Source organism: Trichechus manatus, unplaced genomic scaffold (genome assembly GCF_000243295.1).
Source record: "Trichechus manatus latirostris isolate Lorelei unplaced genomic scaffold, TriManLat1.0 scaffold00030, whole genome shotgun sequence".
Taxonomy (NCBI): Eukaryota; Metazoa; Chordata; class Mammalia; order Sirenia; family Trichechidae; genus Trichechus; species Trichechus manatus.
In genome coordinates this window covers 4,502,870-4,524,230 of record NW_004443966.1, presented here as the reverse complement: position 1 = coordinate 4,524,230, position 21,361 = coordinate 4,502,870, and the positions used below count along the sequence as shown (strand labels likewise).

Genomic DNA, 21,361 nt, shown 5'->3' with positions numbered 1-21,361 from the left:
TTAGAATAGCATACTGGAAGTTAATGAGAAAGTAGGATTCCACAGATGGAAATTTTCTTTATAGTCTGATTTTTAGGAATACATATATGGTAATGAAAGCTTGGATAGGGAATGGAAAGTTCTAATGAGTGGAATTTTGTTACTTGAGAGAAAATATTTTTGTAGCAGCTTTTGTTGCTTTCCCCAACTAAAATTTAAACTCTGCTGCCTTAGGCTGTAGTGAAAGAGTTGTCATAAAAATCAGTGATAAATGGTTCTGTATGTTCATGTGTTTATCTAAGATGACAAGGATAAGTCTCAACAAAAATACTGTGTATGTTTTTGCTACTTGCCTCTTTTGCATAAATGTGTTAGAACTTCTGGATAACTGAGTAACATAATTAGTTGGGTTCTGATTAATCAGTACAATATGGGATTCATGTATATGACTTCTTTTTTATTGTGTTTTTGGTGAAAGTTTACACAGGAAATTAGGTTCTCATTTAACAATTTCTATACATATTGTTCAGTGACATGGGTTACATTCTTCACAATATATCAGCATTCCTGTTATTTCCATTTTGGTGGTTCTGTTTCCATTAATCTAGCTTCCCTGTCCCCCCTTGCCTTCTCATCTTTGGTCTAGGGTAAACGTTTACCATTTGGTTTCATCTAGACAATTATTTTGAGGAGCACAGTACTCTTGGGTGATATTATTTATTTTATGGGTCAGTCTGTCATATGGCTAAAAAGTGACCTCTGGGAGTGGTCTGAGTTCCCAGTTTAAAGAGTATCTCAGGGCAATAGCCTCGTGGATTCATCCAGTCTCTACTGGTCCAGTAAGTCTGCCCTTTTTTTAGGAATTTGAGTTTTGTTCTACATTTTTCTCCCATTCTATCCAGGACCATCTATTGAGTATATGACTTTTTTAATGCACTTTTTTATACACTTGTAGTCACTTAGTTTTAATTTTTAAAAACATGATAATTGTAATAAACTTTTATTATACCTCAGGTAAAAAGAACTGTGTCTGACAGAGTGATGAAGCTCATTCCCTGCTCCTCATAGTTTCTTTCATTTGTCCTTCCAACAAAGGAGAACAGTAGCCTCAGGATTTGAGAGGGTATTCACGAAAAAGTAAAGGGGGTGGTAGGGAAGGTATATCCAGATGTTATGGTTCCTGACAGCATTCCAGTTGCAAATCCCCTTTTCCTATCATTGACTAGAACACAGCTGAAAAATGTAAAACTGCTTCTGTGAAGATGAATACTTTCAATTAGCCAAGGATCAGCAAAACTGATGAGAGGTATACTCAGATCCAGAATGTGACTTTAATACACTATAGTGCACTGAAACATAGACAGAGCTCCACGAGAAGAGAACACTCGAGCTCCATAACACCCATCTCAGTCAACCGAAATGTTCACTATGAATTCTAAAGCTCACTCAGTACTCCCAAATAATCATCCTTTTTTAAAAGAAAAGAGGTTACCACACCAAGGCTAGCAAATGATTCCAAAGACTCTCATTAGAATCCAGATCTGATTTTACAGGTCAGATGAAAAGGTTCTAGAAAAACCTTTCACTGGCACCTTTATGAGTGATTACTTCTTTAATTCCTACCAGGAGCATCATCTGTATTTTTCAGAAGTCTAATTTTGCCAAGAACAAGAGTCAGGTAATAGCAGCACTCACCCACCTTCACTAACCAGCTCACTGTTGTCTGACTGCTTACAAGAGATGATCTTCTCCACCAGTTGGTTGTAGCTGCAGTTACCAACAGCTTTTACAACGTCGGCAATCTGGAAAACAAACAACCGACTCACTAATCATGACAAGATTAAAAGTGACAACAACAGAAAACCGTATCACGCTTGAGGATTTTATTCTAATACAATTCTAAATATAAAAGTATTATTATGAAAAAGAAAATCGGCATGAAAATCAACACCCAACAGTTTTCAATTTGTTTATAGCTTACTATAACACATTATCAAAAATACTGTTTTGTTCTATTTCAATTATGCAAAAAAAAGAAAAAGGATTATTACATGTAACTATTTTTTAAGGTTGTAAAGATGTATTTAAGTGACTAAAATAAAAAGTAAACTATTTCAGGAGGAAAATAAGAAAATTTCAGTGTTTTTTACTCAAAAATAAACGTTTCACATTTAAAGCAAAGCAAACCTAAAGATGTTAATTTATAGGGTTAACCAAGTTTTTTTCTATTTTATTTATCATTTAGTTCCTAGCAAATTACAATGGAGTTATGAGCAGAAATAACTAACGTTATTTTCCTGAAAAAATTGCCTGTTAATCAGGGGCAGTATTTGCCTCATGATTTTTATTTAATCTTTATATTTGGAGGTACAGTTGAAATCTACACCTTCAGGGAACATATATTCTAGAACAGAGACAAAAATAAACCAAATAACAAATGCACAGTATGCTAGCTAGCTATACGCAGTGGTACACAGCTGTTTGTTTTCATTAGTATAAGCATTCCATACTATGAATATACCATAAACATACGGATTCATTCTTTTCTAATGGACAGTTGCTTTGTTTTCAGTTTTGGGCTAAGACAAATAATAGTGCTGTAAACATTTTTGCACGTTTGTCCTAATCCACACATCAAGAGTTTCTCTAGTGTAATTTCTTGTCAAATTGCGAGTCTTAGGATATTCTTATCCTTAACTTTACTAGGTAACTCCAAACTGTTTTCCAAAGTAAGTGGCCAATTTACATTTCTATCAGCAGGGAAGAAAAGTCCCTATGCTGTATATCTTTTCCAACATTTAATACTGTCGGACTTTTAAATGCCAGCCATTTTGATGAGTGTATCACGGTATCTCATTTCGGTTTTAATTTGTGTTTCCCTGATGACTAATTCGCATGTTCACTGACCATTTGGGTATCTATTTTTGTGAAGTACCTGTTCAAGCCAATTCCTCACTTTTTTACTGAGTTGTCTATCTTTTAAAAAATTATTTGTAGGAACTCTTTATACCTTCCGGATATCAGTCCTTTATTCACTACAATCATCTTCTACTCTGTTACGTTGTTTTCTGACATGTCTGTAGATGAACCCAAGTTCTCAGTTTTAATGTGGTATCAATCTATGCTTCCTTTTTGGTTAATGCTTTTGTGTCTTTGTTTTAGAAATCCTTCCCTATTATAAAGTTAGGAAGAAATTCTCCTATGTTATTTTCTCAACTTTTTAGAAGTTTTACCTTTCACAATTAGGCTTTAAGGAACAGAGAATAAAGTTTTAGGGCGTGAGTTGGGAGGAACAATTTCTTTCTTTTTTTTTTTCCTCTATGGCTGTCTAATTGTTCTAGCATCTTTTATTGAAAGGACTGCCTTTCCCCATTGTTTACAGTGCCCTATTTCTGTCTCTCTGTGCATGGTCATTTATGGCGTCTCTATTCCCGGTCATTAGTCTAAGTATCCCTGCAAAAATGCCACACTATCTTAACTACAATAGGTTAAAATATTTAATATGTAGAAGAGCAAGTCCTACCTCCTTGTTCTGCTTGAAGAGTATCTTGGCTTTTATTCCCAGTCCTTTGCATTTCCATATAAAGTTAAGAATCAACTTGTCACATTTCACAAACCCTCCCCCACCCCCCACCAATCTGTTGGATTTTGTTTGGGATTAAAACTATACTTCATTTTAGGGAGAACTGACATCTTCATAATTCTAGTATTGAAATCAAGAACACAGTGTGTGTCTACACTTACATACGTCTCTAGTTTCTCTCTTAGATTAATTCTTCCTCTTCTACTAATCTAGAAGTTACCCACTGTTTTCTATTATTTTCGTTGTTATTCTAAAAAAAGCACTGCCCAGTAAACTTTCTGCAAGGACAGAAACATTCTAAATCGATGCTGCCCAAAAGAGTAGCAGGAGGCTACTAAGCAATTGAAATATGGCTAGTGCAACTGAGGAACTAAATTTTTTATTTAATTCAAATGTAAATAGCCATGCTTGGCTACCATACTGGACAGAGAAGCTCTAGAAATTATAACATCTATTTCTAACTTAAAGTCAGACATTAATACTTTTACTCTCTTCTTGAACAATTACAGGCCCTTAACCAAAACCAAAACCAAACCCTTTGCTGTCAAGTTGGTTCCAACTCGTAGCGACCCTAAAGGACAGAATAGAACTTAATTCATCTGAAAAACACCTTTGTTTTACTCCGTTCTGGAAAGATAATTTTCTTGGGAACAGAATCATAGGTTAGCATTTGTCTTCTTTCAGCATACAGAATATGTCATTTCCCCTGTCACCTGGCCTTCACTGATGTTAAGGAGTTAGTTATCAATTAACAATGGGGACTACGTCATTTCTCCTGTCACCCAGCCTTCGCTGATGTTAAGGAGTTAGTTATCAATTAACAATGGGGAATATGTCATTTCTCCTGTCACCCGGCCTTTGCTGATATTAAGGAGTTGGCTATCAATTAACAATGAGGAATATGTCATTTCTCCTGTCACCTGGGCTTCACTGATATTAAGGAGTTGGCTATCAATTAACAATGAGGAATATGTCATTTCTCCTGTCACCTGGCCTTTGCTGATATTAAGGAGTTAGTTATCAATTACCAATGGGGAATATAAACTTTCAGCGACTGAATTTTGGTGCCCACCATCCAAAGAACTGCTGATATTTATTTGTAAGATAAGTTACTTGCAGAACATAGAATCAGAATACAAAGAACTAGACAGCTCTGAAAGATACTTCATATAGAACTTGCGGATTTCATTTTTTTTTCCTTAGCTGCAAAATTCTTTGTCACAAAGCAAGTAAGTAAAATAGGTATAAAGCAGAGCCCTCAGGCCCCTCCACGAGTTTGAAAACAATCGTTGAGACTAGAAAAGACTGATGAACAATTCCTGTTCTATATTAGAATATAACTTTTTCTTTAAGCATACTATAAATTCAACTGTTTATCAGACAATATATAACAAGTAATACAGTCAGAGGGAGGATCTGAATCCAGTTATTAAGAACTGACTATTCCTCAAGCTGTCAGCTTACTTCTCAAGAATCTTGGCTACCCTGCATTGTCATCTGCCAAGATCCAACATGGCCCACCTTGGATATGTAAACTGCTGGGCATGTTTAGACTTTTCAGTGATATTCTCAGAAGAAGACCGCCAATGATGATATAAATTTCCTACTTACAATAAGCTATTCTTCCATTACCCAGAATACCAGCTTTTGTCACCAATGGAGAGTGATGAAAAAGCATTGCTAAACCCTTGCTGTTACGAGCTCACCTTCTCTGTAACTAATGTTTCACGTATGCATGCTTCATTCCATCATTCAATATGTATTGAAAACCTACTATGTGCCAGGCACTGTTCTAAGCACTGAGATATAAGAGCCCAATCCTCACAGGGCATATATTCTAATGGGAGATGACAACCAATTAGGGGAAGAAATCATTAAGAATTCCAAATAATGGTAAGTGCTAGAGGAAATCAACAGTGCCAAGGGACAGAAAATGACTGGGGAAAGGGGGTAACTAATTCCAACAATTTCGTCAGGGAGGGCCTCTTTAACAAGGTGATATTTGAGCTATAATCTGCATAGTGAGGAACCAGAAACATGAAGACCTGGGAGAACAACAAAGCATTAAGGTGAGAGAAGAGTGCTCCTCGGCTGGGAGAATAACCAATGCAAAAACCCTGAGACAGGAATGAGCTTGCCATGTCAGAAGAACACAAAATTAGCTAGTGTTCCTGGAGAGTAGTAAAAAAAGTGGGGTAATTATATGAGATAAAGTTGGAGAGATAGACAGAAGCTAGATCATGCAGCATATCATAAAAACCCTAAAAAAGGATGTTGTATTTTATTTAATATCACTGGAGGATTTTAAGGAAGGGGAAAGGGCATGGGGATAAAAGGGGGGGGGGGGGGTTATTTTATAAAGATCATTCTGAGTACCCAAACAATTCAAAGGGGGAGATAATAGTCTCTTCAACAAACGATGCTGGGACAACTGGATTATCCACATGCAAAAGAATGAAGTTGGACCCCTTCCTCACACCATACACAAAAATTAACCCCAAATGAATCATATGCCTAAATGTAAGAGCTAAAACCATAAAACTCTTAGAAGAAAATACATGTGTAAATCTTTATGGCTTTATGGCTTTAAGCAGTCTAAGATATGATACCAAAAGTACAAACAACCAAAGAAAAAAAATCAATAAATTGGACATTAAAATTAAAAACTTTTATGCATTGAAGGACATTATTAAGAAACTAAAACGACAACCCAGAGAATGAGAGAAAATATTTGCAAATCATGTATCTTATAAGGGACTTGAATCTAGAAGATATAAAGAACTCTTACAACTCAATAATAAAAAAGACAAGCAGCCCGATTAAATGGGCAAAGGATCTCAACAGACATTTCTCCAAAGAAGATACACAAATGATAAATAAGCACATGAAAAGATGTTCAACATCATTAGTCATAGGGAAAATGCAAACAGAACCACAATAAGATACCATTCATACCTACTACAGTTAAAAAAAAGACATAATAACAAGGGTTGGTGAGGATGTGGAGAAACTGGAATCTCATTCACTGTTAGCTGGAATGTAAAATGGTACAGTCACTTTGGAAAACAGTCTGGTAGTTTCTCAAAAAGGTTACACACAGAGTTACCATATGACTCGGCAATTCTACTCCTAGGTATATACTCAAAAGAAATGAAAACTTATGTCCTCACAAAAACTTGTAATGAATATTCATAGCAACATTACTCACAAGCCAAAAGATAAAAATAACCAAAATGTTCATCAACTGATGAATGGATAAACAAAATGCAGTATCTCCATACAATGGGATATTATTCCACAATTTAAAGGAATGAAATTCTAATACATGCTATAACATGAATGAACCCTGAAAACATGCTATGTGAAGAAGCCAGACACAAAAAAACCACACACTGTATGATTGCATTTGTCCAGAACAGGCAAATCTATAGAGACAGAAAATAAATTGGTGGTTGCCTAAGGCTGGGGAGGTTGGGGAGAAATGCAGATTGACTGCTCACTGGAACTGGGTTTCTTCTTGGGGTAATAAAAATGTTCTAAAATTGACTGAGGTGATGGATGCACACATCTGTGAATACACTAAAACCCACTGAGCTGTACACTTTAACAGGGCAAATTTTATGGTATATAAATTAGATCTCAATAAAGCTGTTACTCACACGCACGCACACACAGTCACAGGAACTAGCTTGAAAGGACTCTTACTGGCTAAATCTGGTCAATTTGAGCAACAAAACTGATAGATGGCATTAGAAACCCATAACTTAGCAATCACCAAAGTAATAATAATTTCAGACAAGAATCATTAATAGATGCTAAAATTAGGGAGCAAAATCTCAAAGTATCTCCCCACAAGATACTAATTACAAAGGGAGAAATATACATCACAATGAAGAGATGTTGCAGACACCACATTGATCAAGCAATCAAAGTTAACATCAACTATAATGGAAGAAATCGACATCCCATGTCTCCTGATATAAGGCACTGAGAAAGACACGTTATCATGTCTGTAGTGTTTGTGCTAATAATGTTTAACATGTATCTAATCATGAGGAAATACCAGGTAAATGCAAACTGAGAGACATTCAACAAGACAACTGACCCATAGTCTTTTTTAAATTGTCAAGGTCACAAAAGACAAGACTGAAGAACTGTTCTAGGGTAAAGGAAACAAGAGACATGACATTTAAATACAACCCTGTGATCCTAGATTGGATCTCAGATCACAAAAAGGACATTAGGGGGACAGTAGGTAAAATCTAACTAAGGTCTGTACATTAGAAAAGCTATTTTACCAAGTTTTAATTTTCTGATTTTGATCACTGTACTGTTGTTATATAAGAGAATGACCTTGATTTTAAGAAATACACACTAAATTACTTAGAGGTAAAGCGGCATCTTGTAACCAAGTTACTTTCTGTTTAGGGAAGAGAAACCAAATATCTATCTATCTACCTACCTACCTATCTATCTAAATATATATACAAAAAACTAAATCAGTTTGGTAAATTGTTAACACTGAGGAATCTGGGTGAGGGCAGTGGTGGTTCAGTGGTAGAATTCTTGCCTTCCATGCAAGAGACCTGGGTTCGGTTCCCGGACAGTGTTCCTCAAGCATAGCCACCACTTACCCGTTAGTGGAGGCGTGCGTGCTGCTATGATGCTGAACAGGTTTCAGCTGAGCTGACAGACTAGGAAGAAAGACCTGGCAATCTACTTCTGAAAATCAGCTAACGAAAATCCTATGGATCCCAACAATCTGATCCTGTTGAGCAGACTCAAGAACAAGTAACAAAAAAAGAAACGAAAAAAGGAATCTGGGTGAAAAGAATATTGGAATTTTTGGTACTATTTTTGCAAGTCTGAAATTATTTAAAAAAAATGCACAGCACCAACTAACATGGAGTAAGTCCACCACTGCCTATCTATCCCACTGATAACAGCTAAAACGTCTGGATAAAATACAAAAAGCAATTACCTGAGGACTTAGAAATGTTAAAAATAGCAGTCAAGATGGGGACAGAACCAAAACTTGAAGAATGGCCAGTAAGAGGGATAAGTTTGCTGAGGTTGTTTTTCTTCTTTTATCTTTTGGTTTTGAACAGAGAGTGGTCTCAGGTAAGCAGGCGCAGAGCAAAAGCTGAAGAGAGTAAACTGTCCTTTTGGCCAGAGGATCAGATAAAGGGCTCTGCAAGCCAGAATATGGACGGAATCCCCATTTTTTTCTTCTTTCTCTTCAGGCTCTGCCCCATGGGTGTCCTCGGTCATGGAACTGTACCATGGTGGCAGCGACAGCAGTGCAAGGACCTCAAACTACCTTTCTGGGGCCAGGTCTGCCAAGCGTGGAAGAAACCCCCGTTATTTTTTGTTTTCTCTCACTGCCCTGACGGCAGCCCTAGCCTCATGAAACTGAGTGAAGGCAGCTAAAATTCCCAAAAGAGAACAGATCCTTCTAGCCAGCCAGAAGACCAGGAAAAGAGGGCCCTGAGCGGCCCTCCTGTGTGGGAGAAAGCATGAAGCAGACACAACTGGAGAAGAGGCTCCCCTAATTCTGTATATGAAGTGACTGACGCAAGTCCCATACTTACGCCACACATCTATATGCAACACAGCAACGTCTTCGAGAACTGAACTATGAATGGCAAAAAGACACATGAAAAGCTCAACTTCATTAATCATTAGCGAAACAAATTAAAACCAGAATGAGATATCATTATACACTCACTCCTCACTTACCAATGCGCTTAGCTTGCGAAGGCCAGGTCGTTATGTGAAAATCTGCTTTGTGCGAAAATGGAGGATGACTACATCGTTACATACCTGCCAAACCAATGAGAATCATGACCCAGCCAAGCTGACACATAACCTTGACCACCACAGCCAGCCTTACTCTCACCTCACACCCCAGCCAGGTAAATAAAGTTGCAAGTGCCATCCAAGAGGTATATCCAGACCACAACCCCTGAAGTTTTAAAAGGCTGTCTGGAGTCCCTGTCGCCTCTGCTGGTGCATTCCCAAGGACCCCACCTTCCTTTTACTCCCTCACCCACCGCCTCCTGCCCTAACCACCTCCTCCCCACCAATTCCACCCAGCGCCCTCCGGGCGGGGTGGGTGGGAACACACACTGGCACCGATCCCTTAGCTAGCGATTCTGCCACAGAGACTCTGAGTGCGAGGTCTGTACCGGGGCGGGGCTGTACGCACTCCCCTTAGTACCCTGAGCCTGGGAAGGACGTTAGAAAACCATGGAGACCCCTAGCCGCACAGCCCCAGACGCTACCCTGAGGTTTAAAATGTTGATTCGGAACTCCAGCCCTAACCTGTCCCTGCGGGCACTTAACAGATGCAACTTGGTCCCGCCACCCCTCACTATACTTCTGAGGGACCCCGCCTGACAAGTGCCCCCCGTGGCACCCACTTTTCCAAAGTTCACTCCGAGCAAGGACTCTTCCCTCAGCTCTGCAGAACCAGCTGACACTGGGCATGCCCAGCCACACCCACAGGACGCCCTCTGCCCTCTGCCGCAGCCCTGACCCCCACTCCTGCAGAGTCCTGACCAGGACTCGGGTCAAAGCAGTGGCCACAAGAACAGCCATGATTGCCAGCTGTGGAGGCGGAGCTGGAATCTCCCAGCCAACTCCAGGCACTGCCGCCAATGGCAAATGACAGCCGTCCATTACTAGGCAAAATTCTGTCTCCCAGCAACTCGGAGGTGGGAATTGGCAAATTTGAGCTGACAGAGACAGACAGCCATTGTAGCCAATGAGTGCTTGCACCGTGGCCGGGCCTAGGCCAATGGGAAACATGAGTATAGGATGCTAATTCAAGGGTGATGTGGGAAAGATGAGTCCCCTAGATCACGAAAACTCAGTTTATTATACCTATAGTTACCAGAGGGGTACACAGCAGGGCACGCAGGGCCACAAGGGAGCACCTTACCTCATTGCCAGAGGTATGTTTTTCTCGTTTTTTTTTTTTTAATTGTGCTTTAGGTGAAAGTTTACAGCTCAAGTTAATTTCTCAGAAGTTTATGTACATATTGTTTTGTGACACTGGTTGTAATCCCCACAGTGTGAAAGCACGCTCCCCTTTCCACCCCAGATTCCCTGTGTCCATTCGACCAGTTCCTGTCCCTTCCTGCCTTCTTGTCCTATCTTCGGACAGGAGCTGCCCAATTGGTCTCCCATATTTGATTGAACCAAGAAGCACCTTCCTCACATGTATTAATTTTTTGTTTTATAGGCCTGTCTAATCTTTGTCTGAAAACTGGGTTTCAGGAACGGCTTCATTTCTGGGTTAGCAGAGCATCCGGGGGTCATAGTTTTGGGGTTCCTCCAGTATCTGTCAGACCATTTAAGTTTGTTTTTTTTATGTGAATTTGAATTCTATTCTACATTTTTCTCTTGCTCTGTCAGGGACTCTCTGCTGTGTTCCCTGTTAGGGCAGTCACTGGTGGTAGCTGGGCACCATCTAGTTCTTCTGGTCTCAGGCTGGTGGAGTCTCTGGTTCATGTGGTCCTTTATTCCTTTGGACTAGTATTTTCCTTGTATCTTTCATTTTCTTCATTCTCCTTTGCTCTAGGTGGCATGGGACCAATAGATGTTATCTTACATGGCCGCTCCCAACCCTTTTAAGACTCCAGACAGACATACGTTCTTAATGCACAAAATAGATAGTAGATTTTTTTTATTATTTTCATAAATACGAAACCCTGGTGGCATAGTGGTTAAGTGCTACGGCTGCTTACGAAAAGGTCGGCAGTTCAAATCCACCAGGCGCTCCTAGGAAACCCTATGGGGCAGTTCTATTCTGTCCTGTAGGGTCGCTATGAGTCGGAATCAACTTGACGGCAAGGGGTTTGGTTGTTTTTTTTTTTTGGTTTATTGTCATTAAATGCAAAATGTTGGATAACGATACAGTTGATAAGTGAGGAATGGGTATACAACTACTAGAATGCAAAAACAAAACCCTAATAATGCCAGGGGCTAGCGAGGATGTACAGCAAGTAGAACTCCCATACACGGCCAGCTGTAGTGTGAAAGGGTAGAGCCACTTTGGAAAACAGTTTGCCAGTTTGCCACCTACCACATAACCCTGCAATTCCACACTCCGGCATTTACCCAAAAGAAATTAAAACTTATGTTCACCCAAAAATCTGTACATGAATGTTTAGAGCCCCTTTATTCATAATCACCAAAACCTGATAATAACACAAATGTCTTTCACTGAGTGAATGGATAAACCATGGTACATCTATACAATGGAATGCTGCTCATCAATAAAAAGCAATAAATTCCTGACACATGCCATATCATGGTGAACAGATGAACTGCAAATGCATTAACTTAAGTGAAAGAAGCCAAACTTAGAGGATTACATACTGTATGCTTCTATTTATATGACCTTCTGGAAACAGCAAAAACCATATGGATGGAGAACAGATCAGTGGTTAACAGGAGCTGGAGGTAGGGGAAGGGGCTAACTACCAAGGGACAGTATGAGAAAATTTGGGGGGGCTGATGAAACACTTGGTTCTGGAGGTGGTTACATAACTCTATGTTGTTGGTAGTGCTGCTAGGTGCTACTGAGTCAATTCTGACTTACAGTGACCCCATATGACAGAGTAGAACTGCTGCATAGAGTTTTCTTGGCTATAATCTTTATAGAAGCACATCGCCAGGTCTTTCTCCTGCAGACCCGCTGGGTGGGTTCGAACCACCAACCTTTCAGTTAGTAGCCAAGCATTTAACCATTTGTGCCACAAGGGCCCCTTAACTCTATATATTTGCCAAAATTCATAGAACTGTATGTTCAGGAGTGAATTTACTGTGTGTAAATAAATAATCAAAAAAAAAAAAAAAAACTGACAGCTGTTTTAAGAACAGAATACAGTAGGTTAAAAGGAGAATGGAGAGCAGTTAGAAATCTATTGTAGTAGTCCACAAGAGATGATGTGGCTTGAGCTATGATAATAGTAGTGGTTCAATGCAAGATATATTCTGGGAGAAAAGTTAACAGAACTTGCTGAGAAACTGCATGTAAGAGACATGTATCAAGGATACTCTTAGGTTTTTGACCTTATCAGCTGGGTAGATGATGATACTATTAATTGAGATGGGGAAGACATGTCTGGTCAGAAGGTTAGGTGCCGTCTAGTCAGTTACAACTCATAGCTACCCTATGTACAACAGAACAAAACACTCCCTGGTCCTGCACCATCCTCCCAACTGTTGTTATGCTTCAGCCAACTGTTGCAGCCACTATGTCAGTCCATCTTGCTGAGGGTCTTCCTCTTTTCCGCTGACCCTCTACTTTACCAAGCATGATGTCCTTCTTCAGGGACTGGTCCTTCCTGATAACACGTCCAAAGTATGTGAAACAAAGTCTCACCATCCTCATTTCCAATGAGCATTCTGACTGTACTTCTTCCAAGACAGATTTGTTCGTTCTTCTGGCAGACCATGGAATATTCAATATTCTTTGCCAACACCATAATTCAAAGGTGTCAATTATTCTTTGGTCTTCCTTATTTATTGTTCAGTTTTCACATGCATACAAGGCGATTGAAAACACCATGACTTAGGTCAGGCGCACCTTAGTCTTTAAAGTTACGTATTTGCTTTTTAACACTTTAAAGATGTCTTTTGCAGCAGATTTGCCCAATGCAATACATCGTTTGATTTCTTGACTGTTGCTTCCATGGCGTTGATTGTGGATCCAAGTAAAATGAAATCCTTGACTTCAATATTTTCTCTATTTATCATGATGTTGCTTATTAGTCCAGTGTGTGGATTTCTGTTTTCTTTATATTGAGGTGCAATCCATACTGAAGGCTGTCTGTGGTCTTTGATCTTCATCAGTAAATGCTTCAAGTCCTCTTCACTTCCAGCAAGCAAGGCTGTGTCATCTACACATTCCAGGTTGTTAGTGAGTCTTCCGCCAATCCCCATTCTTCTTCATACAAGTCTGCTTCTCAGATTATTTGCTCAGCATGTACAGATTGAATAAGTATCCTCTTGTTCTGTTTGAACAACTGCTTTTTGGTCTATGTACAGGTTCCTCATGAGCACAATTAAGTGTTCCGGAATTCCCATTCTTCGCAATGTTACCAATAATTTATTATCCACACAGTCAAATGCCTTTGCATAGTCAATAAAACACAGGTAAACATTTTTCTGGTATCCTCTGCTTTCAGCCAGGATCCATCTGACATCAGCAATGATATCCCTCGTTCCACGTCCTCTTCTGAATCTGTCATGAATTTCTGGCAGTTCCCTGTCAATGTACCGCTGCAACTGCTTTTGAAGTGGAAACAGATTTCTGTTTTAGATATGTGGAGTTTCAAGTACCTATTAGATGTCAAATGGAGATGTCAGGTTAGCAACTGAGTCTGTAAGTTTGATGTTCTGGGGAGAAGTAAAGGCTGGATATACAAACTGGGGAGTCACCAGCTAGTAAGTGGTATTTACAGCATGGGGCTGGATGAGATCACCTAACGAGAGAAAGCTAACAAAGAAGAGAATAGGATAGACCATCCCTTAACACATTTTTTTAAAGATATATGGTAACACAACTGATTAATTTCCCCTCTTAAATTCCAGTCTTGTCTCACTGAAGCTATACATTATTAGTCTTCTTGATTAGATCCCCAATCTTCTCAGCTACATAGAAAATTCCATCATCTAAGGAAGATTGTTTTTATGAATTACATACTAATTTGACCTAATTTTATCCACAGAGACAGGAAATTAATACTTATTAAACACAGTTTTAAGTACTGTTATAAGTCATTCACTTACATTATTTCATTGACTCATCATAGTGACAGATAAGTATTATTGTCACTTATTTTACAGATAAGAAAATGAGGCTTAAATAACTTGAACCATAAATCTATAAGGAATCCCAGAATTTGTAAGCATAACTTCTCTTAAGAAAAAATATTAAAGAAAAATAACGAGGCAAATAAATTGTTCTAGATATGGGTACAGGAATGTGTTTCTCTCTGTGTGTATATGTGTGTGAGAGAGAGACTCTGTGTATGTGGAGGAAGAAATGAATGAGGAGAAAGGTGAAGTTGAGGAGGAGAAGAGATAGGAACACAGGAGTTATTCTAGTTTGAGAATCTAGAAAGTCAAGCCAAGAGTGGTAACTACGTCTCCATGGAATTTACAGTATGGGCCTGTATGAGATGGTCAAAGCAGAGAAGATTAGTATAAACAAGAATACAGATGAGAGGAGTGACTGAAAAAGTTTTGTTTTTCATGTGGAATGAGAAAAATTGTCTGAAGGACAATGGGTATCCTGTCTAAGGATGAAGTTGAGCAGGAGGCTATGTGCTAGGATTTGAAGGAATGGGAAGACAAGATTCTGAGCAATTTTTTATTTCAAAAATTTTTGTTCCTACAGTTTCAAACATAACAAGGCCAGGGAGATTTTCTTTAGGTAGAGCAGGATATTTTAAAGGCCATGTTTCAACTCTATAATTACATGATACTTTCTTAACTTTAGCATAAAACTAGCTATCTGCTATAATAAGTAATGATTTATGCTGTGTGAAGAGAAAAAGATGCACTCTTCACTATTATATTTTATAGAGGAAGACAGGAGACAATGAATTTTCTTTTAATTGGGAATGTGGGTTTATTTGTTGTAAATCAGAAGAACAACAGCAAGAAATACGTCACCTCTTCTGAAATTGGAGGGATAAACGGGATTACGCAGAATCACTTACAGAAATGTAAACAAGCAGTTGCCAAACAGGCCAAAGGATTTCAAGTTCATGTGTTTGCTCTTCCATAACTTGTGTCCACGCGAAGTGAAACTGCCTCCTAAATGCACGTCTATTTTTTTTAAAGAAGTATTTAATTATATATATACATGCATATATAAAACCCTTTATCCACAATTTTTAAATCCCCAGACCTCTGAAGACGCACTGTTTTTGCAGCTCATTTCTTTGTATTTTTTTTTTTAATTTGTATGTGTACTCTACATGAAGGTTTACAGAGCAAATTAGCTTCTCATTAAACAATTAATACACATATTGTTTTGTGACATTGGTTGCCAACCCCACAACATGTCAACACTCTCCCCTTCTTGACCTTGGGTTCCCCATTACTAGCTTTACTGTCCCCTCCTGCCTTCTCGTCCTTGCCCTTGGGCTGCTGTGCCCATTTAGTCTCATGTTTTATGGGCCTGTGTAACTTTTGGCTAAAGGGTGAACCTCAGGAATGACTTCAGTACTGAGTTAAAAGGGTGTCTGGGAGCCATACTCTTGGGATTTCTCCAGTCTCTGTCAGACTAGTAAGTCTGGTCTTTTTGTTGTAAGTTAGAATTTTATCTTACATTTTTCTCCAGCTTTGTCCAGGACCCTCTATTGTGATCCCCGTCAGAGCAGTCAGTGGTGGTAGCCGGGCACCATCTAGTTGTGCTGGACTCAGTCTGGTGGAGGCTGTGGTAGTGGTGGTCCATTAGTCCTTTGGACTAATCTTACCCTTCTGTCTTTGGTTTTCTTTATTCTCCCTTGTTCCAGACGGGGTGGGATCAGTGGAATATCTTATATGGTTGCTCACAAGCTTTTAAGACCCCAGATGCTATTCACCAAAGTAGGATGTAGAACATTTTCTTTATAAACTATGTTATGCCAGTTGTGCTAGATGTTCCCTGAGACCATGGTCCCCACAGCCCTCAGACCAGTAATTCGGAGTTTGAATGTATCTATGGAGCTTCCATGACCTTGCCTCAGACAAGCTGTGCTGGCTTCCCCACTATTGTGTACTGTCTTACCTTTCACCAAGATTACCACTTATCCATTGTCTGTTTAGTGTTTGTCCATCCCCACCCCTCCCCTCCCTCATACCCATCAAAGATTGTTTCTTTTTGTATGTAAACCTTTTCCTGAGTTTTTATAGTAGTGGTCTCATACAATACTTGTCCTTTCGTGACTGACTTATTTCACTCAGCATAATGCCCTCCAGATTCATCCATGTTGTGAGATGCTTTGCAGATTCATCACTGTTCTTTATCACTGTGTAGTAGTATTCCATTGTGTGTATGTACCATAGCTTGTTTATCCATTCATCTGTTGATGGACGTCTAGGTTGTTTAGTTTTTATAATAGTGGTCTCATACAGTATTTGTCCTTTTGAAAATTTTTTGAAAGTTATATATAAGGCTTTTGTATAATGTGAAAACGACTCTTGCAAACTGACTGATTCATGGGATTAAAAAGCAGAATCATAGATACCTGACACAATACTTTGGAAATAATTCTGAAAAAAATATCAAAACTTCACAAATTCAGCCTGAATTGGGAATACAATCCTTCAATAAAAAGCAAAAATTTTAAGTTTTATTGAAAAGCATTTTTTTAGTATCTGGCGAAGATACTGTATGCCATACAGTCTATGTCCTAGTAATTCTATTCCTAGCATAAAATGAAAAGAAATACTTATCCAAGTTCCCAATGAGACATATACAGAAGTGTTTACTGCAACATCATGGGTAGTAAGGAAAAAATACTAGAAACAATCTGAACATTCATCAAATAAAGAATGAACAAATAGGGGTATATTCACATAATGACCTATTCCTACATGTATCAATATGGATAAATTTCAAAACCACTGTGCAGAGAAAAAACAAGTTGTGGAAAGATAAGAATGTTTGTAAATTTTAAAAACTATATACGCACACTATATATTGTTTGTAAATGCACATATATGTAATAAAACTAAAAACATGCTGAGTAATGATGAACATCCTCTAATTCAATTAGTGGTTACCTCTGGGGAGGGATGTAGACAAATGGGCTTGGGGAGGAGAACACAGGATGTTTCAACTACATTTGTTTGTTTTTAATCAAAAGCAAATATGGCAGTTGTTAAGTTTTGGAAAATCTGGGAGGTGGGAAAGTAGGTATTTATTATATAATTCTCTGTATTTTGTAATGTTTGAAATATTCATAATAAAAAGTTGAAGCTCAGAGTTTTATCGCTCACATTTGCTATACAGTGTTGATTATCTCCCAATCAGATGTCCAGTATCCTAAAATATCCATCATTGATTCATCAGCAACAGCTTGATTTTTGGGTTTATATGAAATCTAGAAATTAAAGAATTCTTCGAGTCCCAATATTACCAAGGAGAGGAAAAATGTGGATTAAAATTGATAGTTGATCTTACTTTTTAATCTGCTCTGAAATTTTCTGACTTCTGATTGGAGCGCTTTGTCCATTCACATTTAATGTAATTATTTATATGGTTGGATTTATATCTGCCATTTTGCTACTTATTTTCTGTAAATAATGTCTTGTTTGTTCTGTTCTTCCTTTACTGCCTTTTTTGTGTTAAATATTTTTTAGCATAACATTTGATTTTCTATGTTGATTCATAACTTTTAAAAATATATTTTTATTGGTTGTTCTATGGATTATAATATGCATCCTTAAGTATCACAGTCTTCTTTGGGTTAATAATGGTTTAAGCCCAGTAAATATAACATCTTTGTTATATGCCAGTTCATCCCTCCTCCTTTGTGCTATTACTGTCATATATATCACACCAAGCTATGTAATAAGCCAAATAATTTGTATTGATTTACCTTCAAGTTCACTCATTTTCTTCTGCCACCTTGCTGAGCCCACCTGGTGAATTTTTCATTTCATATATTTTTATATAGTATTTTTAGAGTCTAGAATTTCCATTTTGTTCTTTTTATGGCTTCTGTTTCTCTATTGAGATTCTATTTATTGACTCATTGTTAGCATATTTTTTTAAATTCTTTAAACATAGTTTTCTTTATTTCTTTGACCATCTTTTTAATATCTGCTTTGAAGTCTTTATCTGTTAAATCTAACACCCAGATGCACTCAGGATCAGCTTCTACAGACTTTTTTCCTGTGTATGGGTCATGAATTTTCCTGTTTCTTTGTACATCTAGTAATTTTTGGTTGAAAATTGGACATTTTAGAAAATACACTATAGCAATTCTGGATTGTTTCATTTTGTTTTATGTTGGGCTATTTTTAGTATTAGCTAAAATAGAGGCCTTAAATAAGAACCAGAGTCTCATAACATAATACTCAAAATGTCCAGGTTTCATTTGAAAGTCACTCATCATACCAAGAGCCAGTAAGATCTCAGATTGAATGAAAAAAAGGTAATTAATAAATCCCAAAACCAAGATGATAGAGATGTTAGAATTATCTGACAAAAATTTTAAAGCAACCATCATAAAAATGCTTCAACAAGCAATTACAAACACACTTGAAACAAATGAAAATACAGAAAGCCCTAGCAAAGCAATAGAAAGTCTCAGCAAATAAGATATAAAGAAGAACCAAATGGAAACTTTAGAACTGAAAAATATAATAACTAAAATAGAAAGCCCAGTGGATGGGCTCAACTGCAGAAAAGAAGGGATATGGGAAAGGATCAGTGAACTGAAAGACAGAACTAGAGAAATTATCCAACCTGAACAACAGAAAGAAAATATATTGGAAAATAAAATGAACAGAGCCTTAGGGATCTAGACCTGTGTAATGTTCATGTAACAGGAGTCCCCAAAAAAAAGAGGAGAAAGAGGGTGGGGTTGAAAAGTACTCAAAGAAATAATGGCTGAAAGCTTCCAAAATGTGGCAAAAGACATAAACGTATAGATTCAAGAAGCTAAGTGAACCCCAAACAGAATAAACTTAAAGAAATCCACACCAAGATATATCCTAATCAAACTTCTGAAAACAAAAGACAAGAAAGAAATCTTGAAAGCAGTAAGACAGAGAAATGATATCTTATCTATAGAGGGAAAACATTTCAAATAACAATGGAATTTCTCATCAGAAACTATGGAGACCAGAAGAAAATGACACAGCATTTTTCAAGTACTGTGAAAGGAAAAAGCTGTAAACCCACAATCCTATACTAAATAAAAATATCCTTGAGGAATGATAGGGAAAGCAAATCATTCTCAGATAAAGGAAAACTAAGAAAATTTGTCATCAGCAGACCTACCTTCAAAGGATGGTTCAAGGAAGTTCTCTTAGTAGAAAGGAAATGATAAAAGAAGGAATCTTGAAACATCAAAAAGAAGAGCATGACAAGCAAACATATGGGTAAAAACAATAGACTTTTCTTCTCCTTTTGAGTTTTCTAAATTATGTTTAACAGTAGGAAAAAAAATGATAATAATGTCTGATGTAGTTCTAAATGTATATAAAAGAAATATTTAAGAATATAAATGGGTGGGAGTAAAGAGACGTAAAGGGAGGGAAAGTTTCTATACTTCACTGAAACTTGTAAAATGACAACACTATTTGTTATGTAAATATAATGTAATACCTTAAAAAAAGAAAAAAAAAGTTGCCACTGAGTCGATTCCGACTCATAGCGACCCTATAGGACAGAGTAGAACTGCCCCATAGAGTTTCCAAGGAGCACCTAGTGGATTCAAACTGCCAACCTTTTGGTTAGCAGCTGTAGCACTTAACCACTACACCACCAGGGTTTCCATAATACTTAACATAATCACTAAAAAAGCTATGCCGAGAGATACACTCAAAAAAACCATAAATAAATCAAAAGGGACTCCTAAAAAAATGTTCAGGTAGCTCACAGGAAGGTGGGAAAAAGAAAACACAAATGAAAAAGAGAACAGAAAGCAAAAAATAAAATGGCAGACTTAAACCCTAACATATCAATAATTTCATTAAATGTAAATGGCATAAATATACCAAATAGAAAACAGAGATTGGCAAAATGGATTCAAAATCATGGCCCACCTATACGCTGTCTACAAGAAATTCACCTCAAATATAACAATATAGGGAGATTGAAAGTAAAAGAATGAAAAAATATCATGCAAACAATCAAAGGAAAACAGGAATGGCTATATTAATATTAGATAAAGAAGACATATTAATATTAGATAAAGAAGACTTCAGAGCAAAGAAAATAAACAGAGACATAGATAAGACATATAATGATAAAAGGGTCAGTCCATCAAGATGACATGTTGTATGCCATCGAGTCAATTCTGATTCACAGCAACCCTATAGGACAGAGTAGAATTGCCCCATAGCGTTTCCTAGGCTATAATCTTTATGGGAGCAGATCACCAGGTTTTATCTCCTTAGAAGTGGCTGCTGGGTTCAAACTGCTGACCTTTCAGTTAGCAGCCAAGTGCTTTAACCATTGTGCAATCAGGGCTCCTTTAAGAAGACACAGCAATCCTAAACGAGTATGTACCAAATGACCCAAACCCACTGCCGTCGAGTCAATTCCAACTCAGAGCGACCATACAGGGTTTCTAAGGCTGTAAATCTTTACAGAAGCACACGGCCGCATCTTTCTCCTGTGTAGCCGTTGATGGTTTCAAAACGCCAACCTTGCAATTAGCAGTTGATCACTTTAACCACTGCACCACCAGGGCTCCTTTAACAAATGACAGAGCTGCAAAATATGTGAAGCAATATCTGAGAGAATTGAAAGGCGAAATAGATAAATTCGTAATTATAGTTGGAGATTTTAACATCCCTCTCTTAACAACTGATAGAACAACTAGACAAAAATCAGCAAGGATACAGAAATCAATAATACAATCAACCAACAGGATTTAATTAACATTTATAGAACGTCCACCCAACAATACACATTGTTTTGAAGCACCCACAGAACATATACCAAGATAGACCATATCCTGGGCCATAAAACAAACCTCAACAAATTTAAAAGAACTGAAATCATGCAGAATATGTTCTCTGACTACAATGGAATCAAACTAGAAATCAATAACA

At 37.8% G+C, this 21,361-nt stretch overlaps 1 protein-coding gene across 2 annotated transcripts in view; it reads right to left on the bottom strand.

Annotated features, from left to right (window-relative positions):
* Positions 1-21,361, bottom strand: part of MINDY2 (MINDY lysine 48 deubiquitinase 2) — an 89,303-nt gene that overhangs the window by 29,527 nt on the left and 38,415 nt on the right. For both annotated transcript variants that reach the window (XM_004374613.2, XM_023729683.1), the window contains exon 5: positions 1,679-1,781. In XM_004374613.2, the coding sequence (XP_004374670.1) occupies positions 1,679-1,781 (103 nt within the window). The remainder of the gene's footprint in view (positions 1-1,678; positions 1,782-21,361) is intronic.